Source organism: Corvus brachyrhynchos, unplaced genomic scaffold (genome assembly GCF_000691975.1).
Source record: "Corvus brachyrhynchos isolate BGI_N302 unplaced genomic scaffold, ASM69197v1 scaffold191, whole genome shotgun sequence".
Taxonomy (NCBI): Eukaryota; Metazoa; Chordata; class Aves; order Passeriformes; family Corvidae; genus Corvus; species Corvus brachyrhynchos.
The window spans coordinates 1,719,221-1,730,113 of record NW_008236487.1 but is presented as its reverse complement, the minus strand read 5'-3'; the positions used below and the strand labels follow the sequence as shown (position 1 = coordinate 1,730,113).

Here is a 10,893-nt window from a genome sequence, read left to right as displayed (position 1 = left end):
TGTGTGGCATTTTCTGCCCTCGTGGCAGCCTAAAGAGGTGGCAAGGCCATTCTGCCCTGCCTGGGTGGACTGCACAGAGCAGGATGCCACACTTGCAAGGCTGGCACTGCCATCTGCACTTGTTTCTTTTATGGTGACAAAAAGTGGCATTGTCAAACCAACAGACACAGCTCTCCTTTGGAGTCTGACAGCTGGCTAATCATCTAGGTACATGCCCAAGCATACATTTGCTAGGCTGCTGAACACAGTTACAAAGGGCTTAAGAAGCTGATTGATTATGTGTAATCAGTTTATGTTTTAAAATGGTTAATTACGCTTACTGGTTACCTTTAATTAATATGAAAGTAGACTGTGCACAGTTCATTCATGTGCATACTGCCATCAAAGCCAGTGTAATTGTGCTGCAGCATGCAATTTGGGTAGTTGTTTTCATCTTTTTGCTAGTATTTTATTTTTTCTTTCATGGGCATCAGAAAATGATAACTGTGGCTGACTCCAAGGGACATATTCCTGTAGCATTCTGGGAATGATAGAAGTCCTGAGTGCTAAAACCTGGGCCTTTGGTGTGGGTGAGAATCTATCCCAAATGGTTTTTAAGCAGTGGGTTGGGACGCTCTGGGGCGGCACTGCAGCTGGCTGTGTGGTTATTAACCCTCACCTGTGTGGTTATTAACACTCACCTGTGTGGTTATTAACACTCACCTGATGATGGACCAGATGCAAAGGCAGGACTGTCTTCTGCGAGACGTCCACGCCCTGGTTTTTCTGTCTTTTCAAACACTCTAAGTGAAAAGATGCTCTTCGACCTGAAACAGCAACCACACACAATGTGTTCATCACTCATAATACACCACAGGTCATCTGCTTCCAGTTTCTTTTAGTGCAGCCCCACTGGACATACAGCAAAGACACACATGCTTTAGGCTCTGTCCAGTTTCCCTCAACACTCTCCACAGCAAATGTATTTACAGAAAGCACTCGGGCATCACGAACCAATCAACGCTACCTTCCAAGCAAGCTGCAAGGTGGGGTTCTGAACACTTCTCTCCTTTAGAGCACATGCAGCTGATTTCCCTCCTGAGCAGTGGCAGTGCTCTCAGACCTCTGTGACTGAGGCAAAGCCCTCACCAGGATGGTGGCAGCTGAGGCTCTGGAGCTGTGCTGGCTGTACACAACACGCAGACACTGCTCAGGTGGCACTGGAGCCCTGCTTGCATGTGATCTGTGTCCCTCAGCTGCCAGACATACCCCAGTGTACGAGACTGTGTCTAGAGCAAGGTCGAGTGGAACTGAATTAATCAGTGGTGAATTTACTGGTGAATGGAAGGTGACTTAGACAGACGTGAAGCATTTTCAGAATTTGGAAGGAAGGAAAAAAAAAATATTTTAGAGGGAGCTGTTGAAACGGTCACATTGTTTACTTGCTATAAAATTAAACTTTACTTCTCTAAATATGAGAAAGGTACTCCCAATGAGGAATTAAAAACTACTGAAAAGTATGTTTATGATGAAGTGTTTTAGTTCTGAAAAATGGCAAATAAATCCAATATTAAAGATTCAATACGTGGCATGCTAAAATATTTTGTGGTCTTCTTGATTTTGTTGACATTTTTCTAACGAAGAAAAGAAAATTAGAATTCTGAAAATAGTAAGTATCTAATATTGGTTTGTTGAGAAAAAGCTCTCTCAGGGTTAGAGAAAATATGTTATAACCCAGAGAATGAATATTACAATGCAGGTTAAAAGTACTTCCTCTTTCTAGAGAAAAAATCCAACTAGTAAAATGAGTATGACATCAATGTATAAATATTCACTGGAATGTAGTTAGTATCAAGGGCTGACTACCTTACAGATAGATATAAAGTTGTCATTGCCTAATATTTTAAGATTTGAAATAAAGTAAATGTTATTAGAACACTCAGGCATCCTGAAGGATTTGAGTGAAGACTCAGTAGCCTCACTTTAAACATATCTAGTCTGTCACTGTTATTCTGTAAAAATGTATTTTATATACATGATTCTTTTTAGTTTCTCCCTTCAATGCCCTTTTTCGCCACACCAATACTCAGAAAAAGGTTGAAAATGTTATACCTAAAAGAGTTCATTTTCTCACAGACTCTCTTGATACTTCATAAAACCTTGTGATTCATGGGTTTCACCTGACAGTGAGGCACTTGCAAATCTCCAGGTACAATTAGATCAGAAGGCAAATTTATGTTGTATTAACTTAATCTGACATTCAGTGTGTTCCTGGTAGCAGAGAAAGGAGACAATCTCTCATTTCTCCTTGCTGAATACACAGAGCAGAACACCACAGACTCAAGGCTCACCCACTCGGTGACTCCCTGGTGATTGTTTGGAGAGTCTACAGTTCTCAAATAAACGGCCCTAATTCACAGGCAGGCTTAATCAAACAGATCACAGGGACTGTCCAAACAGCCACAGGTTCATCTGCTGACTGAATGTGAAGCCAGCAGAGCCATGTGCCTGATCAGGATTGTCTGCACACCCTGGGATTCCTGGTCTCACAAGCTGAATGCAGCAAACAGCAACACCAGTGCCCACACAGGCTGGGATTCCTGCAGGGAGATGTGGGAACTTCACCAAGGTAGAAGAAACCCAGCCCAGCCCTGCTGGGAGGTTACCTAGTGCTGAGGAGCACAGAAACCCCTTCTTCGGAGAGTGCCGGGTGTCCTCTCCTTTGTTGTTTTCTGGTGGAGTGAGTTGTCTGTTTTCATCATCTTGGTATGCAAGCCTGGGAAGGAGAGCAGAGGCAATTAGAAAAGCAGCTGATACTGGGCAGAATAAGCCCTTTTCCAGCAAGGAGGCCAGGAAGATCATGCTAGCAAAGGGATGCAAGAGTGAGCTAGCTTCAAACTGTTACTGGTCCAGGAGCAGTAACAAGAGACTGTGAGACAGAGAACCCTCTGAAAATGAGGTCTGGGAACATCAGGAGGTAGAAGGGAATGTGGGGGAGGCCCTGCAGATCCAGATGTCTCATTCAGAGAAGGAGAATCCTAGGTGAAAGATACCCTTTTCAATATTACTTCTAGGGCTGAACTGCACTTTTTTAAAAAATTGTTTTCTGGTATTTGAGTTGTCTGACTCAAATTTTCTGACCTTCCCCCATAAATTGAAACTTTTATAGAAAAAGTCACCTCTTCCCACCTCTTCCCCTTAATTAAAGAACCACCCAAACACCTTGACTAAAGCTGCAAAGCTCACATTTCGGTAGAGAGCAGACTTGGTTCACTACAGTACTCAATGTCTTCATTCAAATTTTCGTCATAAGTCTCATCCTGAGACACTTCCTCTTGGCAAACAATTGCCAGCTGGCTGTCTCTGGAACTGGAGCTAATGAGCAAAAAAGACAAGTCAAGATATGGAGATGGTAAAGACAACCTGTTACAAAGACAAGAATGACAGGCTCCATCTGTCTCCGTTTATTATAATGCTGAAGAGCCATCATAGAAAAATCAATGACTGAGCAGAGCTACAGAGTTCACAAATACAAGGCAACAACCTTTGTCTGTGTCCTCTTGCACAGGATGAGTTTCTTAAACCAGTGCTGAACAACACTGTAAATGTATTTTGTCATTTGTGACTACCCGTACTCTATTAATGTGCACATCACACTGACCACGTTTCCAAAGATACACCTCACTGAACTCACAGTAAAATCTGAGATGGGCTCTCAGCAATAAGCTTTTTCCCTTGTTGCAAAAAACTTGGTTATGGATTTCAGAGAAGCCTCCTGGCCACTCACAGTAACCTTCTCATCTCTATGATGTGTGGCCTTTGCCTCCCCAAATCCCTCCCTCTGCACCAGCTCTGGCCTCTGCCGCCTGGTCACGTTCTCTTCCTTGCTGGCTTTTCCATCTTTCGTCCCTTTTTTCAACTGCAGAGTGCTTCTACTGAATTCAATAGGCTCTGTTCAAAGCCTTAGGTGTGCCAGCCCTTCATTCCCTGCTTGCCTCCTCTGTCCCTCTGTTTCACATTTCAGCACCCGTATTTCACTTCATTTGGACTTTGTGTTTTCTGAGGAGTAAAGTAAAATCTGGAGGTAGCTTGAATCCTTGAGGTGTGGACATGGAGGTATTGGAAACAATTTCAGTTTCTTACTAGTATTTGCAGAAGAGAGCAGGGTGGCATTTTTTTTTTTTTCATCTTTTAGGGACTGGAGAGGCAACATTAACCTCATCTGGTTAAAGCAAAAACCACTGCGAGAAGTGTGGGTATGCATTGTATAAGAGAGCCTGTAGGGCAGTGCTGCAGTGGCCTTCCTCTAAAATGAGAGGCAAGTAAAACTGCTAAGGTGCAGAGAGGAAAAATATCTGTACCTGGCATCTCCTCCTGCTCAACAGTCTGTGTGTAGCCAAAAACATACAGAATTTTTGTATGAACATGCCAGGGTGTACTGCACTATGCTGTGATCAGAGAATGTGTAGGTGTGTGAGCCCAGCTAGAATCTCTAAAAAACCCCGGATCTAGAAAACAGCCAGAACACGAACCACTACTTGCCCCGAGCTGGGAGTATTTTCTGGAGCTGTCATGGTGATCAGTATCTCTATTTCAGCCCTACCGACACCAGAAAGGAGAGCTCATGTTCAGCATTAATGGGAATTTGGAGTTTGAGTAGGATGAACAGTGTGGGTGTTGCACCCAGCCAGCATTAGAGGGTTATGGAGAACACGTACCGTCCCAGGGTCTCGTAGTAATGTGTCCTAATTCAAGGAACGTGCCCAGGGAAGCAAGGAGAGAAAAGAACACCACGTTAGCAGTGTCACACCAGCACAAGTCAGCAAGGAGGAGGGCAGATGGTAACACAAGTTGTGCAGCTCCTGTGGCCTCCCTCAGGAAGGCACAAAATAGAAAAACCACGTGACTCTTCACTTGGGCAATTCTGCACCCACTGAAGTTCCTCTGTCTTATTTTCTATTCTGTCCTTTCCGGGGGCAGCATTTGTCCACCTTTTCACACTGCTCACTCCCTGCACTGGAAAAAAATCCATCTCCTTCCTGCTGTTTCTGAAAGTATTAAAAAAAATCTCCCACTGAGAAAAATGATATTCCTTTTGTATTAGTCATCTGTGTGTAGAGAGCCTGTCCAGAGAAGGGGATTTTCTTTGCTTTGTTTCTGAAAACCTTGCCTCCCTGCTCCCAGAATGTCTTTGGTGACCTCTGTAGGGATGTGACCTGCTGAATGAAAAACCACTGACTTCAACAAAGCTCCGTGTCGGGTGATTAAGACATGAAGAGCAGTCTCCTTGAGCTACCAGTTGATAAAACACCTCCCTGTGATGAAGGAGGGTTTGGATCTTACAAAGGTAAATTACAAAGGTTATCTTTCCTGATAAAGCCCAAAGAAACCGAGTGTGTTGGTCAGTAAGGGTGCTGGTGCTTTGCAGTGGCCGATTGGTGCCTATCTGTTGCGCTGTGGGCTTTGGCACAGGTGGAGAACCAGAAGGCTCAATCCAGGCTGCAGGCTGGGCAATGTCTGGGAGTGACTTCAGCTCGGCAGCAGTGCTCTGGTGTTTGCATGCACCTTCCAACACCTGCTCCCTTGGCTCCCTCTGTGCTCCAAAACTTACCTTTTGGATGGGAGTTTCCAAGGAGCCTCCTGCACACATATGGTGGGTGACAAGGGGGTCCCGTGGCCTTCCACTGTGCTGACAGTGCTGGGGTAGCTGGGCGGGCTGGGGAAGCGACACAGGGCAGTGTTGTTGGCATTGTTGATATTGGCATTGGAGCCTGAAGATGAGTAGCTGCTGGGAGTGAAGGTGGAGTCCACCAGCTTCTCGTGAGATGGAGACTCGGTATCTCCGTGGTTGTTGCCAGACTTATTGATGTGCAAAGGTCTCTGGGTGGTGAATGTCTGGGGGAAGCCACTCCTGCCGTCACTTTGGTAATAGCTCACATGGTTTCCAAACAAGCCTCCAGCTCTCTGTCAGAGAAACAGAAAGGATTTTTTCTTTGTTAGTGAGATGTGCAAGGGCCCAGGTGTTTTCATTCTTAGACTGTTCTTGAGGGAAAAAAAGTGAGGAGCAAAGTGAGCATGGTGGCACTGGTGCTCCCTCTTCCAGCAGGCAGTGTGTGGACTTCTCTGTCACGGACTAGGTACACACAGGCTGGGATTCCAGAGGACTGGCAGGTGAATATATGTCTGTACACCTCCCACCAGTCCTGGGAGTCCAGGATGCAGTATGGATGCAAGGCTCAGGTAGCTGCTGACTGGTTTTCCCAGTGCAGTTGCAAAGGAACATTTAGACATGAGAGGGAATTTGAGAAGAGCACCAGAAACTATTAATCACCTGGGGGAAGACATGAAGAGAAATTTAATGAGCCAGTTATGTACTGTTTAGATGGTGAGTAATGAGGGACTGACAGCATCTTTCTGTAAAGAAAGGAGGAAAATTCCAAAGGAGAAGAAAAGTTACCAGAGGAAACAATTATAAAAAATAGGAATGAAATAAGAAAGAAAAGATTTAGCTAAGTAGCTCAGAAAATTTTCTCTTGCCATAGGAGCTCTATTGGGTTCTAGTGCACTTTTTGGAAGGATGCTACCAGTGCCACTGAAAGGAGTGAACAAAACACTGAAGTGTGCCTGGCTGCTGCTCTGCAGATTGCAAGATGGCTGCACTGATCTGTTCTTTAATTTAGGTTTCATGAGGGAATCTTCCAGTGAGAAGTTTCCCTTGAGAGAGAGAGAGAAGGAATTGGGATGAAATTGTGCCAAGACCTTAGGACCTTTCACTTAGGATCTAGGTCCACCACTGTTTTCTAGTAAGATCTACAAAACAAGGAGCGCCCAGCTGAAATGCAGAATACACAAAAGAGAATGTAACACTCTGAACTCAGCCTCAGCTCACAAACTTGTTCAGAACCTACCCGGAAGATATCATCTTCAGAGGCAGCAGAAACAGCTTCTTTCATGGCCTTGTCCAGCTCTTCTTCAGCTGTCAGGTCTCCAGAGATTGCTCGTCGGATCTCCGGCCCTATGTCGTGGAGTGTGCGCAGACCAGCCTGCAAAACAGCAAACTATAGGGCTTCATATCTCCGAGTGGGCACAGGAGAGACAACAGCATTGCCATTTCTCCCTAAACACTGTGGAGCCCTTTTACTTAGCATAGCACCCCCAGCTCCTAGAACACCAACAGATTCTGTCCTTTCATCTCACCTTAGAGAGAGAGAAACTCCTAGCAATACAAACCAAGGAATGTTTGTTGCTAGTCCCTGGCTTCATCACAACAGGACATAGATGTAAATCCACAGGCTTGACTAAGCAGCTCTTGGTGTTGTGCTTTCAACTCTGAGTTCTCAGATCCACAACCAGAAGCTCTAGAGCAGCCACAGTTCCAGGTGAACCGTGTACTCTGGTGCCTCTGAAAATCTCTTTTTTTTTAATCAGCAGCTTAAATATGGATTTAATAACTAAGCTTCTGGCATCTTGACCTGGAGAGTCCTCAAACCCCTCACTGACTGTAGTCTGTTCCAAAGAGTCCATCTAGGGTGGTAAGCTGTGGGTGTACCGAGGCCTCATTCTGTGCTTATGCCCACATCACAGCACTTTTCAGCTTGCTGAAACTCCAGAGTCACCCTTTTTCCTCAATGTACCCTCAAGGGACATAAATAGTACTGCTTGTACAGTCAATGGGGCTTTCTCTTTCTGTCACACAGCCTGGTAGTCTACTGAGTGAACATGTATCACAGTGGGGAACAGATCCCAGTCCTTACAGTCTGATGCCTTGTCCATTAGGTGGCCTTGGCATCCAGGTCTGCTTTTTGCTTTTTAAGTGATTTTGCCTCCTGGCAACATGCAGACTCCTCAGAATGGGTCAAATGTATGTGGGAGTAAGCAAATGTCTGTAGGACATTTCATACCAGTTCTCTAAAAGGATCCCAAATTTCAAGTATTACTGGCAGATTGATAAACTCTGATTATACCTCACCTGTGCCTTCCATTTCCAGAGCCAAGGGATTGTGAGCCCATGGTACACAGGTATTTATCCAAAAGGATTGGTGTGATAATTCAAGGAGTCTGTGAGCTCCTTTCCAGTAGGGACAGCCCATTGCAACCCCCAGAATGATTAAGAAGGAAGTGGGGCCACCTGTCTCTACTGTACCACCCCTTCCACTCGGGGCCCGCTTGTCACCTGTAAGGACAGCGCATTGCGCTGGGAGGGCTTCCCCACCAGCCCCTGCTCTTTACGTTTCTTGAACTTCCGGAAATACTCCTGGATCAAGAAGGTGGCGTAGAACTTCCCGACGGTCACCTCGTCATCTGCAAGCAATAAATTAAATAAGCAGCTGATTTTAACAGTGTATGTGCTCACGTGAGCCTCGCAGAAACACTGGGCACTGCAGTCCATCTCTGCTTTTCATGGCATCAGGATGCGGGGCCGAAGGAAGGGATTGCTCCACAGCCAGAGCTTGCTGCAAATAGTCAGGAGGAGAGGTGCAGGTGGCATTTGGGCAGACTGGCTCTGCAGGCAGAGAACCCCTGTAGTGGGAGTACATCTAACCTTTGCAGTCTCTGGTGTTAGTTAACCACAAAGGATCTCGTTACAGCAACAGCCTCCCAGTCTGGGTCAACACATGCGGCTGTCTTGTGACACCCCGGGGTCAGACTTATTCACAGGCTGGGCTCACCAACAGCATCTGACCGATCAGCCATCCCAGGCCTGATCTGACCCTTCCCTGCACTGGAATTCTGTCCCTTTGTGCCTAAACATGGGTGTGAGTGAACAGAGAAGATCATCTCTCCCCTGAAATGTGCTCACAGCTGTGTTCCCACTCAATAAAAACTGTCAGTCAGCCAAAATGGGCACTACCATTTTCTCCAGGTAGCTCTCCTCCCTTCTTCAAAGCCACTGGCAATTTTAGAAGACATGGTCCACTGACTTCAGACAGGTTGAGCAAGGCTCAGGACCTGGCTGCACCTGTTGGCCGCCTGCCAAGCACTGTTTTGTGCCCATGGGGTCACCTGGAACGTCAGTGAACGCCACACAGGATGACTATGCACCAACTCCTAGTTATGCACATTTTCTTCTTTCCCTGATTTCTCAGCAGTAAGAACAGGACATTTATGTTAGTATAGAACTGATCTCAGCCTGATGAAACACAGATAGCTTGTAGAAGAAAGCCTGTCCCCCATACTCCACCTGATGATCACAAAGTGCAGTAGGACATGACAGGTGGGGGAAAAAATCAGAGAGATTCAGAGACAGGGACAAGACCCTGCACTCACCACCTGCGGGAGGCACCACCTGGTCCAGCAGCTTCATACTGGTGCGCTTCCAGATTTTCTTAATTATTGCTCTCAGCTCTTCATTGGCTTGCTCCAGGTTACCTGCAGGGTGAAAATCATCAGAGACAGGAATTACACAGACCCTGCAGAGGAGCAATTTAATGTCTGGCATGGCAGTCTCAGGAGGTAAATATCAGAGTGTTTTCAGGAGTGGAAAGTTTTGGGCCAAGAGATGCTCAGAGCATTCCTAAAGCTCCCTCACAGCAAGAGGCTTTCTTCTAAATATGCATAGTCATCTCTGGGTAGGTAGGTGACTTTCCTTCTAGATATCCATTTCCTCTCAAATGGGTCACCTTCAATTTTATTTCTTGATTTATGTACATTCAAACCCCTCTCTTCTCTCTGTAGGTGTCTGAAACCAGTATCTTGTCCTCCTAAAGGTGCTGTTCCTGCAGTTTTTCTTATTTCTCCCCAGCACTAAGGCTGCTGAGGGTGTTGCACAAGGCTCTGCATGGCAGTAGCTCCTGTAACAGGATGCAGTGAAGATAGGGACACTGAGTAACTTGCTGAGGATGCAACACATGGACAGCATCAAAGGCAGAAATCTGACTCAGGAGGGCTGTTTCCAAACTCCTGCTCTGACCACTTGAAAGATTCTGCTACAGCAAGAGAGAAAGCAGTTTGAGGCTTTAGATGGTCTCCCAGGAGTTCACTGGCAATGACTCTGAGAGTTTGAGACTCAGACAGACAAGAAAATTGAGTCCTTTTTGGGTCTCTGTTTCATAAGACACAAGATGTCTTACAGGGATTGTGGGTGGCTTTTCCTCAGGAGAGTCTCTTGAGCTGCAGTCAAATTCTGTTTAGCACAACTTTCAAAGCCTTAATATAATTTTTTCATTTTGCCACTGTTTTTTGGCTCAGCTGTGTACAGCTGGCACAGTAAGGTAGAGTTCTGCTGGTCTCTGCTTCCCCATGCCTGAAATGTAATGCAGCCACTCCTGAGGCAGAGGTGTTTAGCTGTGAATCACAGACCTCCACGCTCTTTTAATGCATCTCATTAATGCATGAAGCCAGATTTTGACTCAGGACCAATAGCTTTCATTACAGCAGGTGACAGAGTGCAACAAAGAGGACAAGCTGAGCCCCAAATCTTGTCTGCTTTCCTCAAATATACCTGCCGTCTATGCAAAGCCGTTATCAGTCCCTTTACTTCTCATTTGTCTTTACAGCACCACTGTTACTACAATGTAATGTTAATTCATGCTAGTGGAAGCGCAGGAGGAGTTTTTGTGAGATGAGACTCTCGAGTCCAAGCTCTTTTTTTCTCTCTTGGACTGGAAGATCAGTGGCAACAGCAGTCAAAAAGTGGCTCAGCTCTGCAGACAGGGTACAAAGAAGAGGCTTCTTTGCCCTTTGTCCTTCTCCTAATTGCTGTGTGAGCAGACATTGATCTAAAACTTTAAACTCTCAGATCACTGTGAAGAATATGATCAATAATTTGAGATGATACTATAGGAAGCACTGGCTTCCTAGGTAGTGGGAAACACTGTGCTCTCCCTAGAAGATATTATTCCTCCAAACCTCTTTACATAGCTTTTTGTCCCATGTGCTGCATATGAGTAATTTGGATCATTTTACACAAGATGT

General features: G+C 45.6%; 1 protein-coding gene across 1 annotated transcript in view; it reads right to left on the bottom strand.

Moving 5' to 3' along the window:
* CACNA1C (calcium voltage-gated channel subunit alpha1 C) overlaps nucleotides 1-10,893 on the bottom strand; it is a 470,627-nt gene that overhangs the window by 10,074 nt on the left and 449,660 nt on the right. The window contains exons 42-49 of the mRNA XM_017726196.1: nucleotides 9,247-9,348; nucleotides 8,153-8,280; nucleotides 6,888-7,022; nucleotides 5,591-5,943; nucleotides 4,698-4,724; nucleotides 3,226-3,354; nucleotides 2,646-2,755; nucleotides 703-806 (exon numbers count right to left, since the gene is read on the bottom strand). Of these exons, the coding sequence (XP_017581685.1) occupies nucleotides 703-806; nucleotides 2,646-2,755; nucleotides 3,226-3,354; nucleotides 4,698-4,724; nucleotides 5,591-5,943; nucleotides 6,888-7,022; nucleotides 8,153-8,280; nucleotides 9,247-9,348 (1,088 nt within the window). The remainder of the gene's footprint in view (nucleotides 1-702; nucleotides 807-2,645; nucleotides 2,756-3,225; nucleotides 3,355-4,697; nucleotides 4,725-5,590; nucleotides 5,944-6,887; nucleotides 7,023-8,152; nucleotides 8,281-9,246; nucleotides 9,349-10,893) is intronic.